At 40.0% G+C, this 22,141-nt stretch overlaps 2 protein-coding genes across 2 annotated transcripts in view; one reads left to right on the top strand and one right to left on the bottom strand.

The window, feature by feature from the left end:
• Nucleotides 1-3,497, bottom strand: part of cops2 (COP9 signalosome subunit 2) — a 39,631-nt gene extending 36,134 nt beyond the window's left edge. Inside the window, exon 1 of the mRNA XM_028822887.2 lies at nucleotides 3,357-3,497. Within this exon, the coding sequence (XP_028678720.1) occupies nucleotides 3,357-3,410 (54 nt within the window). The 5' untranslated portion in view covers nucleotides 3,411-3,497. The remainder of the gene's footprint in view (nucleotides 1-3,356) is intronic.
• A 10,983-nt stretch (nucleotides 3,498-14,480) lies between these two features.
• LOC114667367 (protein GPR108-like) overlaps nucleotides 14,481-22,141 on the top strand; it is a 46,982-nt gene continuing 39,321 nt past the window's right edge. The window contains exon 1 of the mRNA XM_028822640.2: nucleotides 14,481-14,815. Within this exon, the coding sequence (XP_028678473.1) occupies nucleotides 14,717-14,815 (99 nt within the window). The 5' untranslated portion in view covers nucleotides 14,481-14,716. The remainder of the gene's footprint in view (nucleotides 14,816-22,141) is intronic.

Below are 22,141 nucleotides of genomic sequence, written 5' to 3'. Positions count from 1 at the left end.
ACAATTCCTGAACTACCAGTTCCAAACAACCGAATAAGCAGTGTGGCGGGCAGCCGGAACACCCAGAGTTGTCGAAGGACTGGGGAGAGAGTATTTTCAGGACAGTTTCTCCCCTGGGCCGACAGAGGACAACCCCCTTGGTTTCCAGCAGGGCCACAGGTCATAAGAAATGGGAGTTCAACCCTGTTAGAACCTGTGGCCACCACCAGGGGGTGCAGGGCCATTTCCAGGGCCTTATTTGGCCACACTTCCACCACACCCGGAAGAGTGGCTGGAAGAAGCTCGTTGGGCACCTGGAGTCCTTCCGGGTTCCCTATAAAAAGGGGCCAGTCCCCACCATTTGATGGCCACAGTTGGGAGGAAGAGGACAAAGCCTGAGAAGGAGTGGAGGCGGATGGACTGGCGACAAAGAAGAGAGGGATTGTGTTGTGTACTGGTGATTTGTGCACACTTTAAAACTGTAAATAAACAGGGTGTTGTGTTTGAACCTGTGTCCTGCCTGTGTGTGTCCGGGTTGGCATCACAGCATGTTTCTTGGAATGTCTGTACTAAATCAGGGTGCTTTGACAAAATTCAAGCAGGTATGAAAAAATCCATGCATGGAGTGGGCAAGCCTGGTGCTGAATCCAGATCTGTTGTGCTGTCCAACTCAAGTTCTAACCACTGTTCTGCCCATTTTTTGTTTAACAATCTACACTCACCAAGATTCCTAATTCTTAGGAACACTATACTAGTACTTACTATGGCCTCATTTTGTTCTCTGTTTGGCTCAGTCCTTTGTGGCACGAATTCCACAAGACATTGGAAACATTCTTTTGAGATTCTGATCCATGTTCACATAACTGCATCAAGCAATGCCTGCAGATTTGTCTGACACACATGCATGCTGGCAATCTCCCATTCTTCCACATCACAAATGTGTTCTATTGGGTTCAGATTTTGGGACTGCGAAAGCCACTGAAGAACACTAAACTCATTGTCATGTTCATGAAACCAGTTTGAGACTTTTGCTTTGTGACATGGTGTATCATCATGCGGAAAGCAACCATTAGAAGATGGGTCAATTGTGGCCAGAAAAAGATACACAACAATACTCAAATAGGCCATAGCGTTCAAGCGACAATTGACTGGAATTCACGAGACCAACCTGTGTCAAGAGAACATTCTCCACACCATTACTCCATCATCACCAACCCTGGACTGTTGGCAAAAGGCAACTTGAGTGCACAGATTCCTGCTGCTGGCACCAAATTCTGAACTTGACATCTACATACCCGGGTAGAAATCAAGATCAATCAGACCAGGCTACGTTTTTCCAGTTTTAAGCTGTCCAGTTTTGATTAGCATGGCCCACTACAGCCTCAGATTTCTGTTTTTGGCTGACAGGAGTAAAACCCAATGTGGCTACCTTCTGCTGCTGTAGCCCATCTACCTCAAATATTCACATTCTCCGATTATTTTTTGCTCACCAGAGTTGTACAAAATGAACATCCGAGTTACAAGCCTGTCAGCTTGAACAAGTCTAGCCATTCTCCTCTGATCTCTTTCATCAACAAGGCATTTCCTTCCACGGAACTGCTGCTCTATAGATGTTTTATGTTTTTTGAACCTCTCCAAGTAAATTCAAGATAATGTTGTGCACCGAAAATCCCAGGAGATCAGCAGTTCCAGGAATTCTCAAAACAGCCAGTCAGGCACAAACAATCATACCATGGTCAAAATCACTGAAATCACATTTTTCTTCCACTCTGGTGTTTGATGTGAACATTAACTGAAGCTCCTGACCTGCATCTGCATAATTTTATGCATTGCACTTCTACATCATCATTGGCAGATTAAATAATTGCATGGATAAGCAGGTGTACAGTTGTTCCTAATAATTTTCTCTTTGAATATATCTTTAATTGTATTGTTTTTTTCTTTTTTTATTTTCCATACACCCTTCCCCTCTAATTTTTTTTTTTAACTAAATTGCTTTTCTCAAACAGCTGCAGCAAAGAATATAAACAGGATGTGTAAATCTTTCATTGAGTTTGTCTTTACTTATGTTCTGCTAGCCTGGTTTCAAAATCTTAATACTGTATATAAACAACAAAAGCAGAAAAAAAATAAATTTGTAAAATGGAGCAGTAAAATAACAGGGCCTCGACAGTCAAATTTCAGAGACCTCCAAGTATGACAGAATGCACCTCTGCTTCCCATAAGACAGGACTTACCCACTACTTTTTCAGTTGTTGCCTTCAGGTGATAGGTTCCAAGTATAAAAAGCAATCTGTTCAAATACTCTTTCATCCCAACTGTTATTAACCTTCTAAATAAGTTCAGCTTTGATAAGCATCCACCATATGATGCACAGTTAGAATTTGCACCAGTCATCAGCCAAGTCTTAATGTTAGTTTAATTTTTATATCTAATATGTTTAGTCTAACGTTTCACCATACGTGCTAACTGCTATATTATATTTATTTGTACCAAGTTTATGTATGACGGCTGTGTTCTTTGTAATGAGTTTTTAACATTACGTCGTGGTCTCTCCGTAAAACCTGTTCACAAACTAAAATTTCTCTCTTGGGACAATAAAATCAAATTGGAATAAATGAAATTTACAGACGCTAGAGGAAATGAGAAGAAATCGTCCCGCCTGCCTCTGATGTGCTTTCTAACCCCAAGTACGGTTTCAGCATTGCATAAGTGAAGATAATGCCTGGTTGGACATTTCTGTATTAAAGTTTCTTGCCTTACAAACCGACTACTTACTGACGGTGAGCTAATTACATTTTACGTATTTGCAAATCCAACAAGAAACTATCGGGGAGGGGGGGGTGGAGGAGGGCTTGGAAAAAAAAATCTCGATCTTCTTACAAAGCGGTTAATTGAAAAAGCAAACGGATTTCAAATACAGAAAAAAGACGCGCACACATTCGGACTCAGAGAGAGGTGCGGGCATTCGTTAACACTTTAACTTAACCATAAAACATATAGATTTACTGTTAGAAGAGTTAAGGTTGTAATTTGAATTGGCCGCAACTAACCCGCTGTTGATTCAAAACATTGAGACGGGCCTGGTCCTTTAACGTCAAGTATTACACAGTTGACACGGGTATACAACCTAAAGTCACTTAAAAAACGTAAACATACTTTTATTATATCGCGAAGGAGTAATGACACGCGTTTGTGAGGTGCAAATGCTGCCATACAACAGAATGTCAACCTAAAGAAGCCATGTGAAGCATCTTCCAGCAAGAACAAGAGTTTTCCTGAGGCAACCCGCAACGCGCGGAAAAAATCAGCAAATTAAATAAAAAACGGCAAACGACAAGAAACAAAAATAATGCATCGAATCTATCGAGCCTTACCAGGTCGTAATCTTCTTCATCGTCACACATAAAGTCATCCTCCATGTCAGACATCTTGGCGGAGTTCACAGACAGGGTTTCCCAGAATGCTACACGATGGCGGTAGCAGCCGGCACGGCCGCCGCCACTGAAACCAAGAGCCGCTTACCCGGAACTAGTGTTTACGATAGCGAATGGGCGAGTGGGAATTATAATAAAGTGACACTCACTCGGTTCCTATTAGAGAAATGCGCGCCAGAATCAGAGTATGCCTGTCATTACGCGATTTGGACCGTTGTCTCTATTTATGTAAGCATTTCCATTCAGTCGCCCCAAGCCTTCCCGATCTAATTATTGACGCTCTAAATATTTCGCAAAAAATGTTATAATATAATATGTTTATTAGAATTTGTAATTCTTATCTAAATCGAGAGGGGCTGGTTATTGAACTAACGTGCTTTGTGGATGTCGGAGCCTTCATCTCTATAGCGCCCAGAATTTGGAACGACCTCCCTAAATTAATGAGATCAAACGACCCGATTCATTCTTTCAAAAACCAATTTCAAGCTTATTATTTCAGCAGAACATTGAACTGACCATGTCATTCATTCAGTTTAGCCCATCTCTTCAAACGCCAAGCAAGATTTGCGTTTGTACCACAAATTATATTTTTTTGTTCGGGGTTTTATAGTATTCGTATTTTTGTATTTTATTTTGGTTTATTGTTGCTTATAATATTGCTATGCTTTTTATGTATTTAGTATTTATGCAGGTATTATTTGTGTCCAATGTTGTACTGTATATGCCCTGTTGTCCATCCATCCATCCATTTTCTAACCCGCTGAATCCGAACACAGGGTCACAATCCCAGCCAACACAGGGCACAAGGCAGGAAACAATCCTGGGCAGGGTGCCAACCCACCGCAGGACACGCAGAAACACACCCACACACCAAGCACACCAAGTAGGGCCAATTTAGAATTGCCAATCCACCTAACCTGCATGTCTTTGGGAGGAAACCGGAGCGCCCGGAGGAAACCCACTCAGACACGGGGAGAACATGCAAACTCCACGCAGGGAGGACCCGGGAAGCTACCACTGCGCCACCGTGCCCTGTTGTTCTTTTTAAATTTCTCAGAAGCGCTTTGAGCGTCGGAAACGCGCTATATAAATGTTTTATTATTGTCGGATGGATTGCATGGATAATTGCTAAGGAATTTCTTCTGTTACTAAAGGTTTGGGAAATTCAATATAAAATTCTTCACAAAATATAATCAGTTAATGCCGTTATAAATAAAATGTTTCCAGATGTTGATATTAACTGTACATTTTGTAACGCACAGAAAATGTTCAACACCCATTTTAATTGTCCTGTTGTAAGAGCAACATCTTTTATGTTGATATTAAAATCAAGTTAAATAAGGTTTTAAATTCAAAATTCTTAAGTTTTTTCTTGGCTTAAATTTGAAAAGAATATAACTTTAACATTGACAATTGATTATTCAATGTTACTTCCATAAGCTAAAATGTAATGAAATACTCTTAATATTTAGCACAGTATTACAATAAAATAGCTCTCAGATTATAGTTAGACACCCAGAAAGAAACATAAACTGCTAGCCAGACAGGGCATTGTGCGGTCCTAATGAGTGTGATAACATACAGAAATTTTAAGAAATGTAATCTAGACACTTAAGCCTTAAACGGAACATCATCAACATGAACTTTGTTCTTTTTTAGGCTCGTTCGCATATAATGCGTGAAGCACCTATTGTCCGTCTGTCTGTCCGCATGAAACATCCTGGCCAGCCATGGACCAATTTTATTCAGAGGTGGCACGCTTATTCTACAAAGAAATTTGTCGGGACAGATCAATTTTCATTCAAATGTCTTGTACAGATCCCGCCGCACAAAGTTTTAAATTTTCAAAATTTCCCTTTGAAATGCGAATCTGTGAACTAGTTCAACCTTAAACGAAGAAATGTTCAGTGCGATTTTACCTTGAGAGCGGTAGCTTGGATTTGTATATTTTGTATATGTTCCCCTTTCATTAGTCTGAGAGCTGCCCCGATGTCCCATACAAGTGAGTCAGACGTCGGGCAGAGCACACAAGCAAACAGCCCACACAGCAGCGCCGTTCTCCTGCTGTTTTATGTTAGTTAAAGAGTACAAAAAAGGAAATAAATGGAAGGGGGAAGCAATTATGTAAACATATATAAGACTGAAATGACTGAACAATATTATCTGCAGTTTATTATTGTAAAGAACTGACGTGGTCAACATGCAGCTAAATGGTGTTTGAGCTAATTAATAACACGGAAAATGTGAAGCTGCCCTAACTTATAAACATAGGACTGGTTTAGAAATGAACAGTGGCGTCAGGAGGTGGGGAGCTTCAGTGGTTTCTCTGGTATTTAGCCCCTAATCTTCAATCCCAGATTTGCACAAACAATCGTGGCAAGCCCCTAATCTTCTTGCCCATCATGTACCATTTGTACTCCAGGTATACATTAACTTTGTTCCTTTCCAAGTTCTTATATAATTTTATGAAATTCCTGTTTTAACTAATGTTAAGCTAGCTAAGCTAACTTATTTCAGTACCCTTTCTCCTTTCATAGGGTGACATGGATGGTGATTTTATGGTAATATTGGTAAGGATGTAGTAATAGATATTTTTCAATTGCTTAATATTGGATACTACTCTATTGAGTATACTTTCAAAATGCCGCTTTAGAACTGATACTTTAGAAAATTGAACAACAATTAGTTACAGTCCCCCCACCACTAACACAAATAAGTTGATGCATTTTCATGTATTAAAGCTATTGAGCCACCACCAGCTTATGTGGACTCCATTTTTAACTCAGATGTAATGTTCTGTTAATAAGCATGTGTGTAATGTAGTTTTCTAACACGTGTAATTCAGTCAGTCAGTCATTTTCTAACCCATTTAGTCCTGAACAGGGTTATAGGGGTCTAATGGAGCCTATCCCAGCCAGCATACGGTGCAAGGCAGGAACAAAACCTGGACAGGGTGCCAGTCCATCACAGGGCGAACACACACACCTCAGTGACACACCAGGGCCAATTGAGGATCACCAATTCACCTATCCTGCATGTCTTTGGACTGTGGTAAGAAACCAGAGTATGTGGAGGAACCCCAAACAGATATGGGGAGAACATGCAAAATCCATGCAGGGACGACCTGTGACATAAACCTTGGTCTCCTTACTGTGATGCAGCAGTGCTACCACTGCACCACCGTGCAGCCCGCACATGTAATTGCATTCTATGATTAGTATTACTTTTGAATATGACTTATTGTTATAAAAACTACTTAATAGACAAAAATGTAACGACTGACTCTTGGATGAAGTAAATAAAAAATGAAAAATGCTCCAACTTTCACATCAGTTAACTTAGTCGCTGAATGCACCTGAATGTTACACCATGCCTACACATTGTCTAACTTGTTTGTGTGCGTATTATGAACTTTTTTCTTTACTTTTTGTGTGAACTGCTGGCATTGAATTTCATTAAAACGTTTATAATGAAGACACTTGGACTTTGGATTCTTTTATTTTACTTCAAGTTATACTGACTGCTAGAATGACTTTCAGGTAGCTGCATTTTTAACTTTTTGGAAACCCTCAACAATCGCAGCTACACCTGTCTCTGGAAACCAATGGGAAAAATATCTACTTGGTTGGGTGTCACAGAGATTAGGTTATTTATATTAAAGGATAATCTTTTCCTTTATGAGAACAGACCTGTTCATTATATTATTTCATTTTTGATCATTTTTTTTTAAATTTTTTGGATAATATTTTATTGATAAATGTAAATGGATCAGATGCAGCCCCTTATTTAAATTCTTCCTTACTGACTGGTATATGTAAAGTCTCTTGAACGAATTAAGAACCGCAAAAGTTTTGAAGTAGGCTACTGTCTATCTGTTTCTTAATGATTTCAATCCTTATGAGAAAATGATTGTTAGGCTGTTTTATTTCTTAAGTTACAACTTTATTCTGAATTTTTTTTGTATTATTAGTTATAAACGTGTTGTATATTATTGTATATAAACTTTATTGCTGAAATAAATAAAAAAAATTATTCAGGGTTGCCTGGTCAGGGGAAATCCCCCCAATTTGGGGGGAAATCGGGCCCATTGAGGGGGAGAGTTTCATGGGGGGAATTTTGGGCAGACAAAAATATAACAGTGGGAGGATTTTTTTTAAACATAAGGGGGATTACGTGATTACCTTCTTATGGCAATAGGATTTCATACCGTCCACATTTTCCCTACCCCAAATTGACCGCAAAGTCAGCAATAAGCGGCATAAAGGCACGTTCCCATCGCAGTAACTTTTCAGGATCCAGAACTGTTTAGAAACTCTTTCAATCAGGAACTATCGTGGGCGGGGCTCCAGTGATGTATTGCGATGAATGATTGACCACAAGCACTGGCGCCATCTTATAAAATCTGTTAATAGTTTGGACTTTGGAAAGTTACCCGTGAGGATTTATCACTTCGCACCGCATCACACTTCATAGCAGCATCCCGTCCGACCTCACGATCGTCTCGGAGCAATAAGGTGCGAGCCGGGAGTCAGTGAACACCCAAACGTGCATCACTTCCCACCGCATCTCTCTGTACAGCACGTTTGGCATAAAGGTTACAGTTCCCTTTGTGCCGAGGGTGTGCAACGCACGAAAGTGAACAGGGACTACAAGTAGCTCATGGGTTCCTAGTACTAGGGTGTTGGACCGTGTTAGCCATTATCAATGTAGTGGTTGTAGTTAGATCCTGAAAACAAAGTTCCCGCAGTGAGAACTCACCTACACTGAACCTTGTAACGAGCAACCTGTCATTGCCCCGCCCACTAATCTCGAAACTCCTGGGTTAGAGGTCAGAGTGGTTTGGGATTGACAGGGATATTCTTATCCCGCCCCAGTCTGTACTGCTATTAATTTTTCTACCCAATTAAGAAGATTCAGATTTCCAACTAAGTACAAAAGCAAATCTAGGGCTGTTAATAGTTGGGAGATTTCTGTGAAGCTGTCGTCTTAGCCTCAGAAGTTTAGAATCAAATCTTTTTAAGTATATTTCAATCCAGGTCGGGTGGTGGGTGCGGTAACGCGCGATCTGCGCATGCTCCCAATCCCTCTCTCTCTCTCTCTCTCTCTCTCTCTCTCTCTCTCTCTCTCTCTACTCCAGTGTACAATTACAATTTATACTGACAACTTCTACAGCATCAGGGTACAGGCAGAGATTCGGCATTAAGTGGAGTACGGAACATAAGTTTATAGGTAGTATTTGTTATTTAAATAATCATTTATCCATTCATCCATCCATCTTCCTAAACTGTTGATCCAGTGCAGTGTTGCAGGGCTGCTGAAGCCTATCTGAGCAAGCATCAGGCACAAAACAGGATAATTTACTGAAAAGGGTGCCAGTCCACTGCAGGGTCAACACACACACAAATATACACTTGGGCCAATTTAGTAACACCAATCCACCTAATCTGTATGTTCTTGGACTGCTTCCAATGAGAGATTAATATGCAGTTATTTAATTAAATCATAATATCATTAAAGAGTATACTGATTTTTTTAAATAAACTGCTTCCTGCCTTGCACCCAATACTGCGGAGTAAGGCTGTACCCTGAATTGAATTAAAAGGATTTGAGAATGTATATAATATAATATTAGAAACACGAAGACCGCCAGTCCTCCAAAGATTCTGGTTCCAGACCCAGCAGTTTGCGAGTACCACAGCTTGGTGCGCAGCATGTGCTTGACACTTATCGGATGCTGGTGTTGTCATTCTTTGTATCACATAATTGGTGTCTGCAATTTGCTTCATGTTCAGCAGATGTCGCTGAACTACTTTTTCTTTCTGCCATGTCACCTTCTCAATCAGTGTCCCTCTGCAGTTTGTTGTAGGAAAGACACAAACCTGATAATTTCGCAGAGGTTGCTACCAACCACATTTTTTGCTTCACCACTACGTACCACATTGTAAACTTTTGATTCAGAACAAGGTTCTAACTCCAGTGGTTCACCAGTAGTAATGTGACAAACAGACACAAAGCTTAGTATTTTATATATAATATATATAAAATCCTAAGCCTAAAAGTGCAATGATTTTATGTGACTTTTTTATGTCACGTTTTTGTCACACTTTAAATCGGGCTTATTTTAAAACCTATATATATACTGTATGTTTGGTATCATTCTTTTCAGGATTTATCAAACTTTAATGTGATGTTGTTAGATTTTCAGATTCTTATTCCATTTTTAAATTATAAACTAAAAAATATCAAGAACTCACGTCCCACGAGATGAGACTTAACCAAGAGTGCCAAGAGATTTAACCATGCCTGGGTCAGGAAATAAAAGACAGCCAGCAGCTGATTGAGCAAAAAGTAGGTAAAAAAAACAAACTGTATTTGTTTCCCATTGTATCCCATTGTATCACAATTTAAGAGGGGGTTTTGGAGGAGTGACCGCGTCTCCTTAGGGTGTGTTCAGCCCCCCTCTTCACAACACGAGCGTCAGACTGCCCGCAACTGGGGGCTGGGTGCCAAAGGTGCCAGGGGGCTTGCCCCCCTATTATAATAGAATAGAATAGAATAGAATAGAATATATGTAAGTGCTCTAGGGGATGAACTGGCATCCCAAATGGGTTCAAAGGTGATCCCTGGCTCAGACAGGAGGCCAGTATAGTGGAAAGACAGGGGAAGAAAACCTGACTGGACTACATGTTTCCTCTGACACGCTAGGTGACAGCCTACCTTTGCAGACCCCCACAAGTCACGCTAGAAAATGTAGTCTCGTATGGCAGGCTTGTTGGGTTCTGTGAGTGCCGCCAACAGATGCTGCAGGGAGTCATCATCCAGAAGAACTCCCAGGTCCAACATTGAATAAGACACTCAACTTCATCCCTGGCTGCTGACCACGTCTCTCCATCACTCATTATCCTCCTGGACCTCACATCTACATTTGATACGGTAGATCATAATATTCTCCTTCATCATCTTCACTTTCTGGCATTGCTTTGGAGTGGTTCGAGTCCTATCTTACAGATAGGGCTGAGTATGTGGCCTTGGGGGATGCTAACTCTCGTACCCACACTGTCACCTGTGGGGTCTCACAAGGATCAGTCCTTGGGCCGACCCTCTTTAATATCTATATGCTACCCCTGGGTCACATCATCCGCAAGCATGGAGTTTCATGCCATTGCTATGCCGATGATATGCAGCTCTATGTGAGACTGGATTCGACTTCTCTTACACCTTTTATCAACTCTTTCCTCTTGCTTGGATGAGATCGAGGCCTGGATGTTCAAGAACTTCCTAGAGCTGAACAGCACTAAAACTGAAGCTCTTTTAATTGGCACCCCCCATCAACTTTGTTCCTCTGTAAATTGTATTTCCTTTTCTGACCGTACCATTACCCTTCCCCCTTCTGTTACAAATCTGGATGTCAAGTTAGACTCCCATCTGTCATTTGATACACATGTCCATCACCTTTGTAAAATTGCATTCCTTCATCTCCGAAACATGGCCAAACTCCGACCCTACCTCTCCCTTTGTGATGCTGAAAGGCTGGTTCATGCCTTTGTCTCATCCATACTGAACTATTGTAATGCACTCCTCATCGGGATATCCAACAAGTGCCTTCAAAAGCTCCAACAAATTCAAAATAGTGCTGCAAGAATCCTGATGAGGGTGCGGAAATATGAACAAATCTCACCAATCCTTCGGTCAATTGATTGGCTCCCTATCCATCTCCATATTGAATACAAACTCTATTTGTTTAGATAGATAGATAGATAGATAGATACTTTATTAATCCCAATGGGAAATTCACACATTTACTCACCAGTGTATCCATTGAAATACACCACAATATCTCAAGGAACTCTTTATACTACAATCCATTGCAAGAAACCTCAGTTTTGCAAATACCTACCACCTTCGCCCCCCTGTGACCAAACTTCATACAATGGGTGACTGAGGCTTTGCAGCCGCTGCTCCACGGCTCTGGAATGTCCCACCAGAGAGCCTAAGAATACAGCAGATTGTGGGCTGTTTTAAAAAACAGCTAAAGACTTTTCTATTTAGGAAAGCTTATTAACAAGAAAGCTATCATTATTGTTGTTTTATCTCTGTTTTTATCTTGCTTTGCCTTTGTTTAAACTTTTTATGTAGCACTTTGAGATTTACTGCTAATGTAAAGTGCCCTATAAATAAAATACATTATTATTATTATTATTATTATTCATCCAGGCGAGTTGGAATTAGGTGAAACAAGGGCAAAGCTCACCTGGAGGAGTGGAAGGAGAGGAGAAAAAGAGGAAGAGAAGAATTATGTTTTGTTTACTCCACTGTTAAAGGCATTTCTAAGGTATTTGTGGAAATAAACCTTTTTAATTGTATTGACTTGTGTCATGGTAATTGTATCTGGGGTTTGGGGTGCTGCTACATCCCCTAGTGGTCACATATAATATAATAAAAACATATTCTCAGACCCTTTAATCCAGTTCTGGGTTGCAGGGGGACAGAGTTTATCTAGGCAGCATAAGGTGCAAAGCAGAACTAAAATCTTTGGACTTTGCACTAGTCTGCTGAAGTTGTCACTCATGCACACACTTAGGACAATGTGTAATTGCCAAGTAACATTAAACGTATGTTTTTGGAGATATGGAAGGAAACCTGTAGCACCCAGGAAAACACCATGCAGACAATACAAACAATGGCAGGCTGCATTTTTGAACCCAAGACACTGGATGTATGAGGCAGCAGCGCTAACTACTATATGAATTTGTGAATTTATATATATATATAAATTAAATAAATTACATATTTAAATTATATATTTAAATTAAATTATATATTTAATATTTGTGAATTTCCCCTTGAGATTAATAAAGTATCTATCTATCTATCTATCTATCTATCTATCTATCTATCTATCTATCTATGACGTCACCCTTGCAAAAGTCTTACATAACAGGACATTTTCCCATTCTGGTTTGTGAGGGACCACAGGAAAAACAATGCCAGACAGGGCATATGTCCTTCACAGGACCCAATCTAGCACACAATCAATTTAGAGCCTTAGATGCGTGTCTGGTATGGGCATGAGCAACACTGGATCACCTCATGGAACAGGCCTGTCACTTTTCCTGTTCGCACTGTACACCTCGGCCTATAAATATAACACCAGGTCATGGCAATTGCAGAAATTCTCAGATGATTTTGCCCTAATGGTGTTGACAAGGGGAATGATAGTGGAAAGGAATCATTTGCAGAGCTATGAGAATTGTCTGCAGCTCTGCATCAGGAAAACCAGGAAACTGCTTGTTGATTTCCATTGCACCTAATAGGCTTGAAATGTGGTCACTATTTAGGGAGTTGTTTATAAAAGTTTTTCTTCCTCATGAAGTAAATGAATAGATAGATAGATAGATAGATAGATAGATAGATAGATAGATAGATAGATAGATAGATAGATAGATAGATAGATAGATAGATAGATAGATAGATACTTTATTAATCTCAAGGGGAAATTCACATACTCCAGCAGCAGCATACTGATAAAGAAAAAATTAAAGAGTGATAACAATGCAGGTATACAGACAGACAATAACTTTGTCGCATAGTGTGGGGGATAATGGACTGATTATGACACAACTGGTAATCAATGTGCAAGACAGCCATGGAAACATATTTGAAGTTCGTATGTTCGACATGTTGGTCCCCCACTCACGAGAATATTTCACTCGCCCATCCTTTACCGCTTTTGGTCACTCCACCTTCTCCTTTAATTCCTCCTAAAGCCAGTAGACTCTTCTTCCATCAGCAGAGCCCCACTTCCCCTGTTGTGACACTGATCAAAAACGGGAGACCATCAATGCGGCGATCAAAGGGGACGCCACAAATATGACTGTGTTTAGGTTGTTGACAGCGCGCGCACGCGGTTTTTGCGATGCGGTCTGCGCGCAGGCTTAGTTCGCTAAGTACAGTATAAACAAGCCCTTAATGCTTCAAGGACACCGTACTGCAATTTTGAGCCTCATTTATTGCTGCCTTACAAAGCAAAGGCGCGGGCGCACATCTGCAAGTTTGGTTTAACTGCAGCCTGCAATACTCCCACAACCCTAATCTTTACCTTAATGTAATATGATGTACTGCACTTTTGAGCCTCATTTATTGCCGCCTTACAAAGCAAAGGCGCGGGCGCACATCTGCGAGTTTGGTTTAACTGCAGCCTGCAATACTCCCACAACCCTAATCTTTACCATAATGTAATATGATGGGCGTTTCGTGATGATGGGGCGTTACTTGACTGGCCTCATAGCTACTGCTTTCTGCAGTTACACTCTCTTGGAAATTACACAGTTGAACGCCGCCGGCAACTTCGCTGTGCTCTTTTTCCTACCTTACAGTTGGCGGCAGTGTTACAAACATCGAGTATTGGGCAAATGATCGTTCGATTGATGTTTGCCAGCAACAACATGATTCGCTGAAGTCCTCTATTAGCGTAACGTGATTCGCTGAAGTCGATTTTGATTGTTTTTTATCCCGCCTTCCGCCCCCTAGATCCGCCCACACTTTTTCCGGGCTGCAGCCTTCTCGATCCTTTCCAAAAATAGGCACGCCCCAGTGAGCGACACGTCTGATTTTCTCATATCCTCTCGTTTGCGTTCCTTTAAATTACCTGAGTGTCACTAAGTTAATTATCCCCACCAGCGATTTCTGCCACAAGCAGAAAGTGGTTCCGCATTTTTTACACGTATGGTTTTTCTTTTCACCGAGCACTTTATCCTAGAAATCATATTTTACTCGTGTGAAGTTTTCTTGCAGAGCTTATTTTTTTTTTACAAACGTCATTAGTTGGATTACTTCATATTTAAGAGTGTTGATTAAGTTCATGTATTCCAAATTGTCCAACATCGTGTAACTGTGGTATAAATTAAAGATCAAAAATAGGTTAAATAAATAATAGATTTCCTGTTGGTTTTTTACTTATACCAAAACATCGTCAAATAAACAACATATGACAACATATAACATTAATAAAAGAGAAGGAAAGTTGTTTCCTGATCGTGACTTTTATTTTGATACGCACATTTGCTTTGACGACCGGAAGTGGTTATTTGGCGTTTCTCAGTCAATTCACGCTACACTTCCTCCTCCCAGTACTGGATACGGTTTGCTGCTTTTTTTCAGCTTTTTTTTTTTGGAAAGGTCATTTGGCAGTATTTTAAACGTTTTTATTCTCACCAGCGTTTCTTTCGGATCTTCTCATCTTATATAAGAGGCGTCAAGACAACAACCCTTATAAACAAACGGAACGGGCTAAGAGTGCCATGGCAGGTACCCCGAAAGTCTTGGGCTTTTTTACGCTCGGGCTTTGGGCGATTTTGATCGGCTGCTGTTCTGCTAGGATCCACAAACTTATACTGAAGGTAAGTCATCTGGGAACAGAGCGTAGCAAACCGTGGGGGGCTTTTAATGTTAAAAAAAGCACCTGCAGTCTCAACTGCAGAAAGCAAACAACATCTAGAAAGTTGTTTTTTTTCCAAGTGTGTGTTCTTATGAATTATTTTTGACTTAAATACTCAGCCGGTCTGTTGTAGGACCGCTTAAACATGTTTTTTTTTTTTACGTAGCATCTTTCACAATATAGATAATGCTTTATTTGGCCCCAAGTGGAAATTAAATATTACGGAAGCTCAAATAAATAAATCAATCAGTCAATAAATCAATAAAAATAAAAACATGCAACAACCCAGCTCTCTACCACAATTAAGAACTTCTAACTTGGCTAATGAGAGCTGCTGCCCTTAATAGCAGGTTTGTAGCTGGCAGTAAGATGGCCAGTCCTACTTAAATCGTACCACGGGTTTATATTCAGAGTCATTAATATTTAAATACAGCAGTTCCTGCTTGTCGTGTCCAGAAATAAAACATGCTGATACTCTCTTGATTGAAGCCACCAGCAGTTAGAATGATTCATCATTAAGATATTGGTTACAGAGTGAATCATTTTGGTTGTTGAGTCAACCGGGATGGTGTAACTTATCTCCCTAGGCAGGCATTCCGGTGTAGTGATAGATTAGACTGGACTGCCAATACTGATGCTCTGTGCAAGAAAGGACAGAGCCAACTATACTTCCTTAGAAGGCTGGCGTCCTTCAACATCTGCAGTAAGATGCTGCAGATGTTCTATCAGACAGTTGTGGCGAGCGCCCTCTTCTACGCGGTGGTGTGCTGGGGAGGCAGCATTAAGAAGAAAGACGCCTCACACCTGGACAAACTGGTGAGGAAGGCAGGCTCTATTGTTGGCATGGAGCTGGACAGTTTAACATCTGTGGCAGAGCGACGGGCGCTCAGCAGGCTCCTGTCAATCATGGAGAATCCACTGCATCCACTAAATAGTATCATCTCCAGACAGAAGAGCAGCTTCAGGGACAGGCTGCTGTCACTGTCCTGCTCCACTGACAGATTGAGGAGATCGTTCCTCCCCCAAACTATGCGACTCTTCAATTCCACCCGGGGGTGGGGGGGAAGGGTAAGCGTTAACATTATACAAAGTTATTGTCTGTTTTTTACCTGCATTATTATCAATCTTTAATTTAATATTGTTTATTGTACCAGTATGCTGCTGCTGGAGCATGTGAATTTCCCATTGGGATTAATAAAGTATCTATCTATCTATCTATCTATCTATCTATCTATCTATCTATCTATCTATCTATCTAGTGGTTAAGGCTTTGGATTTCAAACCCAGAGGTCATATGCTGCTACCAACACTGTGTGACCCTGAGTGAGTCACATGACCACCTGTGCTCCTATTGGAAAACCAAAAGAAACGTAACCAATTGTATCATAAATGTAGTAAGTCACCTTTCATAAAGGTGTCGGCAAAATAAGTAAATAATAATAATTCAGTCTGCATTTCTATATCTGCCATCTCATTTATTTTAAATTGTATTGCACTTCCTGTTTTATAACTATTACTCATTCACACACATCTCCAGGCCCCCTCCTTTCAGGATTAAAATGGCACCTGAAATTTGTGGTTTAAGCCAGTTTACCACAGTATTAGTATTTGCCATCTGAGGAAAACTAGACTACATCAGTGTGGCTTCACACTAGAAAATTTACGACCGACATTAACACAGGTGTTTACTTTGAAAATTAGTTGGCAATAAGAACAGAGTTGGGACCGGAGCCTTGAGTCAGCCCTTTTTCGACCAGAAAAATCATTAAAGAAACTAAAATCAAAAACAGTTCGGGTCCAGATAGAGTAGGTGGGTGCCTACTTCACTCCTGTGCAGAGAAGCTCATTCCAATATTCCATTTCATACTTGAGATATCTTTGGATTTATAGCAAATGCCAAGCCTATAGAAACAGGCAAATTTTATACTATTTAGAAAAAGTACACACCCCAATTGAATTAAATGACTTAAATACAGGTGGCGTTAACATCTCATGTCATGAAATCCTTTAAGAAGTTGATTAAGAAACAACTATTTAACAAAATCCAGGCCTAACTGGACCCTTATAAGTTTGCATACAGAGCAAAGAGTGGAATGGAGGATGACACAACAACTCTGAATTTTTTTTTTGTTCTTTATTTCGTCTTATACGATTTCTCGTATTAGAAATTTGTTAGTTTTCGCATACCCCTTGGGGTTAGAGCGCAGGGTCAGCCATTGTACAGCGCCCCTGGAGCAATTACAGGTTAAGGGTCTTGCTCAAGGGCCCAGCAGAGTAGGATCTCTTTTGGCAGTGACGGGGATTCGAACCGGCAACCTTCTGGATACCAGCGCAGATCCTTAGCCTCAGAGCCACCACTCCGCGGCTCTGAATTTACTGTATGAGCCCTTGGCAGGACCAAGAAACATATAACAATGGTGATTATAGATTTCTCGTCAGCTTTTAATACAATGCAGCCCCACATTTTAGTTAATAAACTGACTGATCCTGTATGTTTGGACCCTAACATGGTGGAGTGGATTCTGGACTTTTTAATGAACAGAACACAACGAGTGAGTGTTAGTGGGTGTTTTGCTGATAGCCTAAAAGTATCAAGTTGAATCAAGTCAAGTGGCATTATTGTTAAACCATCCATACACCATACTGCAGCATACATTGGTACGAAATAACATTACCCAGGAACCCAGTGGTACATATACATAAACACAGGAGAAATGCAGAGACGGGTCAAAAACTGTACTATAAATCGATAAATAAATAATAGGTAAGTGAATAGATAGTAGTGATTTAAAGTAGATTGTAATAAATGAATAATAACGGCAACTATTATTAAATATATTAACTGGTTTAACAATTGTACTGCATACAAATAAGCTTCTGAGGGCAGAAAGGCAGCACAGAGTTCAGGGCACGGACAGCCAAGGGATAGAAGCTGTTGCAGAATCTGACAGTGGTTGGGATGCTACAGCACCATCCAGATGGAAGTCAGCCAAAGAGACGGACCTTCACAATTCTATAGAGTTAGGATTATCTATTGGTACACAAGAAGGCTGCTGCTTATCACATTTTTTTGTGCATCTTTTATACAAATGACTGCAGAAGTTTACACAAAGACCGATATATACTGAAATTTGCAGACATATCTGTAAGGAGGACAGCCATGGACCCTTTGTTGATGAGTTTGTTCAAGGGTGTGATCATTCCCTTTTATAGCTCAATATTCTTAAGAAAGAGGATATAGTTGTAGATCTTGGGTGCTTCCCACCTTTCACTGTCTTAACTTCAGTTTAAAGGGAGACAGTGGAGATGGTAGCACAATGCAGATATCTGGGGACTATCCTTGGTAACAGGCTAACCGTTTATCTTAACAAAGAACAAATTTGTACGAAGGAGTAGACACCACTTTTCTTTCATAGGAAGCTCAATAGTTTTAAAGTGGACAAAGCCATAATGATTTTTTTTTTGGTAAATCCTTTATTGAATCTGTTATTACATTTTCTTTTACGGGTTGGTTTAGCAACATTAGCATTAAGACTATAAGCCACCTTAAGAATATTGTAAACACTAGCAGTAAAATTATTGGTTTGCAGCAGACACTGAACAAACAATTTAGAAGAAAGGCCAACTCAGTTCCTTCAGACAGTAGTCGCCCTCTTTTCTGTAAATTTCAGATGGCTCCATCAGGTTACAAATTTAAATTTCTAAGGGTAAAGAGCAACAGATTAAAACTCTCTTATTCTCAGAGCTATAAGCATTTTGAAATTTGGTACTTGTTGGGATGCTGGTAAATTCTGAATTATTATCTTGTGAACTGTTAAAGGTAATTATTCATCTTTGGACTAATCTTAAGTGTGTGTACTTACCAGTACTAGTGTACTTAACACTAGTTGTTGCATGTTGTGTCATGGCTTATTTTCTTGTCTCAGTATAACAATGTTGTATGTTTTTGTACTATCCTGCAACAAACGAATTTCCCTTTCAGATAATAAAGGCTACCTGCCTACCTAAATTTCAATTAAAATGTTTTTGTTTAGAGTGGAAAGGTGTTTTTTTTAATGTGTGAATGTATGTAATGTATGAGCAAGACAGATTCTGGCTTCTCACTCCACTATAACAAAAGTGCTAACAATGCAAGCTTTGTAAACACAAGAATATAAGAAAGTTGACAAACAAGATGAGGACATTTAGTTCATCAAGCTCATGCTAATAGCTAAGCTGTCCCAATATATCATCCAGATACTTCTTAAATGTTGTTAAGGTTTCTGCATCAACTGCACGTCTCAGTAGTTTGTTTCAGCTATTACCTTTTGTGTAAAGAAGTTCTTCCTGGTTATGCACTTCACCTTAATTTCCACTGGTGTTCTCAGGTATATGATTCACCCTTAAACTGAAGATTTCTGCTGGATCTACTTTATCAATATCTTTGAGAATTTTGAAGAACTGTATTTGGTCCCCATGCAGTTTCCTTTGCCCAAGACTAAATAGATTTAACTCTTTGGGTCTGTTATTGTATGTCATACCCTTAAGTGCTGGGATGCACTCAGTTGCTCTCCTCAGCAAGTTCAAGTGCTGCTATTTTTTTTGTGGCACCTTGCACAGAACTGCACCCAATCCTCCAGATGCGGTCTCTCCAGTGTATTGTATAGTGTGAGCATAACATTAATTTATATTTCAACAGTTTTAACTGCTTCTCTGCATTGCTTAGATGATAAAAATATATCAACGTAAGCCCCTGAATCCTTTTGAGAGGTTGGTTTTTCTAGGACGGTGTATCCCTCATTATATTTATAATTGACGTTTCTTTTGCCCACTCGTAGCAGTTTGTACTTTTCTACGTTAAACTGCATTTTCGCAGTTCTGAAGCTTATCCAAGTCTTTTTGAATTGTTTTCACAGTCACCACAGTATCTGCCATTCTTTAAAATTTTAGGCTTGCGTGTGAATATTGCAAGTTTGTTAATTACATCAGAATTAATGTCTTTGATATAAATCAGAAAAAGAGAGGGGCTAAGGACAGACCCCTAAGTTATAAACAGCAGATTTTTTTCCCTTTTAATGTGGGTAGTGACATTCTTCACTTTTCCTATAAGTCTGTGGCATCCAGTGTAATTTTTTGTGCTGGGCTGATGGCTCCACTTAAGAGAAACCCACCAAATCAACAGAGTTATGGGCACACTCTTCACCTTCTGAAGATAGTAGTGTTGGGGAGAATAAAAACAGATGGCCATTAGAGTCATTTGAAAAAGAAAATATACCCTCTTACAGTTCTATGGTTTTACATATCAGGACATAATTAGAAACTGGTAAGGACCAGATGTTTTTTTTAAACTTATTTACATCTAACCTCAGGTGTAAAACAACACACAACAGATTCCATAATAATGTCATTATTTATTTAACAAAAATGAAGCCAAAATGGAGACGCCATGTGTGAAAAACTAAGTATAGCCCATGGCTTGTTGAAGCACCTTTAGCGGCAATAACTTGAAGTAATCATTTTCTGTATGACTTTATCGGTCTTTCACATCATTGTGGAGAAATCTTGGCCCACTCTTCTTTACATTGTTGCTTCAATTCATTGAGGTTTGGGGCCATTCGTTTTTTGCCCAGCTCTCTTAATATCTTGCCACAGCATTTTAGTTGGGTTGAGGTGTGGACTTTGTCTGGGCCATTGCAACACCTTGGTTCTTTTGTTTTTCAGCCTTTCTGTTATAGATTTGCTGATGTGCTTGGGATCATTGCCCTGTTTCATGACCCAGTTTCGGCCAAGCTTTTATCTATTAGACAGATGGCCTCATATTTGACTCTAGAATACTTTGGTATACTGAGAAGTTCATGGTCGACTCCATGACTGCAAAGTGCCCAGGTCCTGTGGCTGCAAAACAAGCCCAAATCATCACCCCTCCACCACCGTGCTTGACAGTTGGTATGAAGTGTGTGTGCTAATATGCTGTGTTTGGTTTTCACCAAACGTGGTCCTGGGCATTGTGCCAGACATCTCCAGTTTGGTGTCGTTTGTTCAAAGGACGTTGTTCCGGAAGTCTTGTGGTTTGTTCAGATGCAGCTTTGCAAACCTAAGCTGTACTGCCTTGTCGTTTTTAGGCTTTCTCCTGGCAACCCTTCCAAACAAGCCATACTAGTTCAATCTTATTTTCTAATTTTACTGTCATGAATGTAACATTTAACAAGCAATCTGAGGCCTGTAGCATCTGAGATGGTTCTCTTGGGTTTTTTGCAGTTTCTCTGAACATTGCATGGTCTGACGTGGGTGAATTTGCTGGGAAGATTGGCAACTGTCTTGAATGGTTTCCACTTGTGAATAATCTTTCGTACTGTAGAATGATGGACTTCACATCGTTTAGAAATGGCCATATAACCCTTCCCAGATTGATGGGCAGCAACAATTGCTTCTCTAAGATCACTGATGATGTCTTTCCTCCTTGGCATTGTGTTAACATTCACCTGACTGCTCCAGACTAGCAAACTGGCAGTACTTCTGCTTTTATTGAGGTGATCACACTTGCTGATGATCAGTGAATCAAGTGCATTTGATTGGCAGCACCTGGATGCTACTTACCCTCTAAATTCCCATGGAACCAGTAAGGGTGGACTTCATTTTTCACACACTGCTTCTGCATTATGGCTTAGATTTTGTTAAATAATGTCACTGTGTAATATGTCATGTGTTGTTATTCATCCGAGGTTGTATTTACCTTATTTTAAGACCTGCTGAGGACCAGATAATTTTTTTAAATTCTGTCCTGATACATAAAATCTTAGAATTGAAAGAGGGTGTACTTTCTTTTTCCCATGACTGTATGTACAATGCTGCACATCCTGTCTCTGTCAGGCTAGCATTGAGGACTTTCAGATAACAAATTCTTCAGCAGAAATGTATTAAGAAATGGGGCTCCTTCATACTTGTGACAACACGCCTTTATAATGCCTCACAGGGACTGCTTTTTATCTTTCTTGATCCAATGCAAAGGTTTTCTTCTTTTTTGTAATTCTTGCATGTGTTAGAGGGAATTGGTGGTGATTGTTCCTCTTGAGCTTCAGAAAAATGCTACATTTTCCTCTTAGGGCAAGTAAAGTACAGTACCTTCTATCTGTCTTTTAACCCAACCTGCATGTTTTTACAGAAGAGGCAGGAAGACCAATGTAGACAAAGGGACAGTGTACATGTATGTGGGTTTAGGATAGGAGGGACAGCACCACTGTAACCCTGAACTGGACAAACAGGTTAGAAAGTAGAAAAACAATGGTGCTTTTTAAATTCAACTTAGGCT

Source organism: Erpetoichthys calabaricus, chromosome 17, assembly GCF_900747795.2.
Source record: "Erpetoichthys calabaricus chromosome 17, fErpCal1.3, whole genome shotgun sequence".
NCBI lineage: Eukaryota > Metazoa > Chordata > Cladistia > Polypteriformes > Polypteridae > Erpetoichthys > Erpetoichthys calabaricus.
The sequence above is the reverse complement of the archived record's forward strand: the minus strand, read 5'-3'. Positions and strand labels throughout refer to the sequence as shown.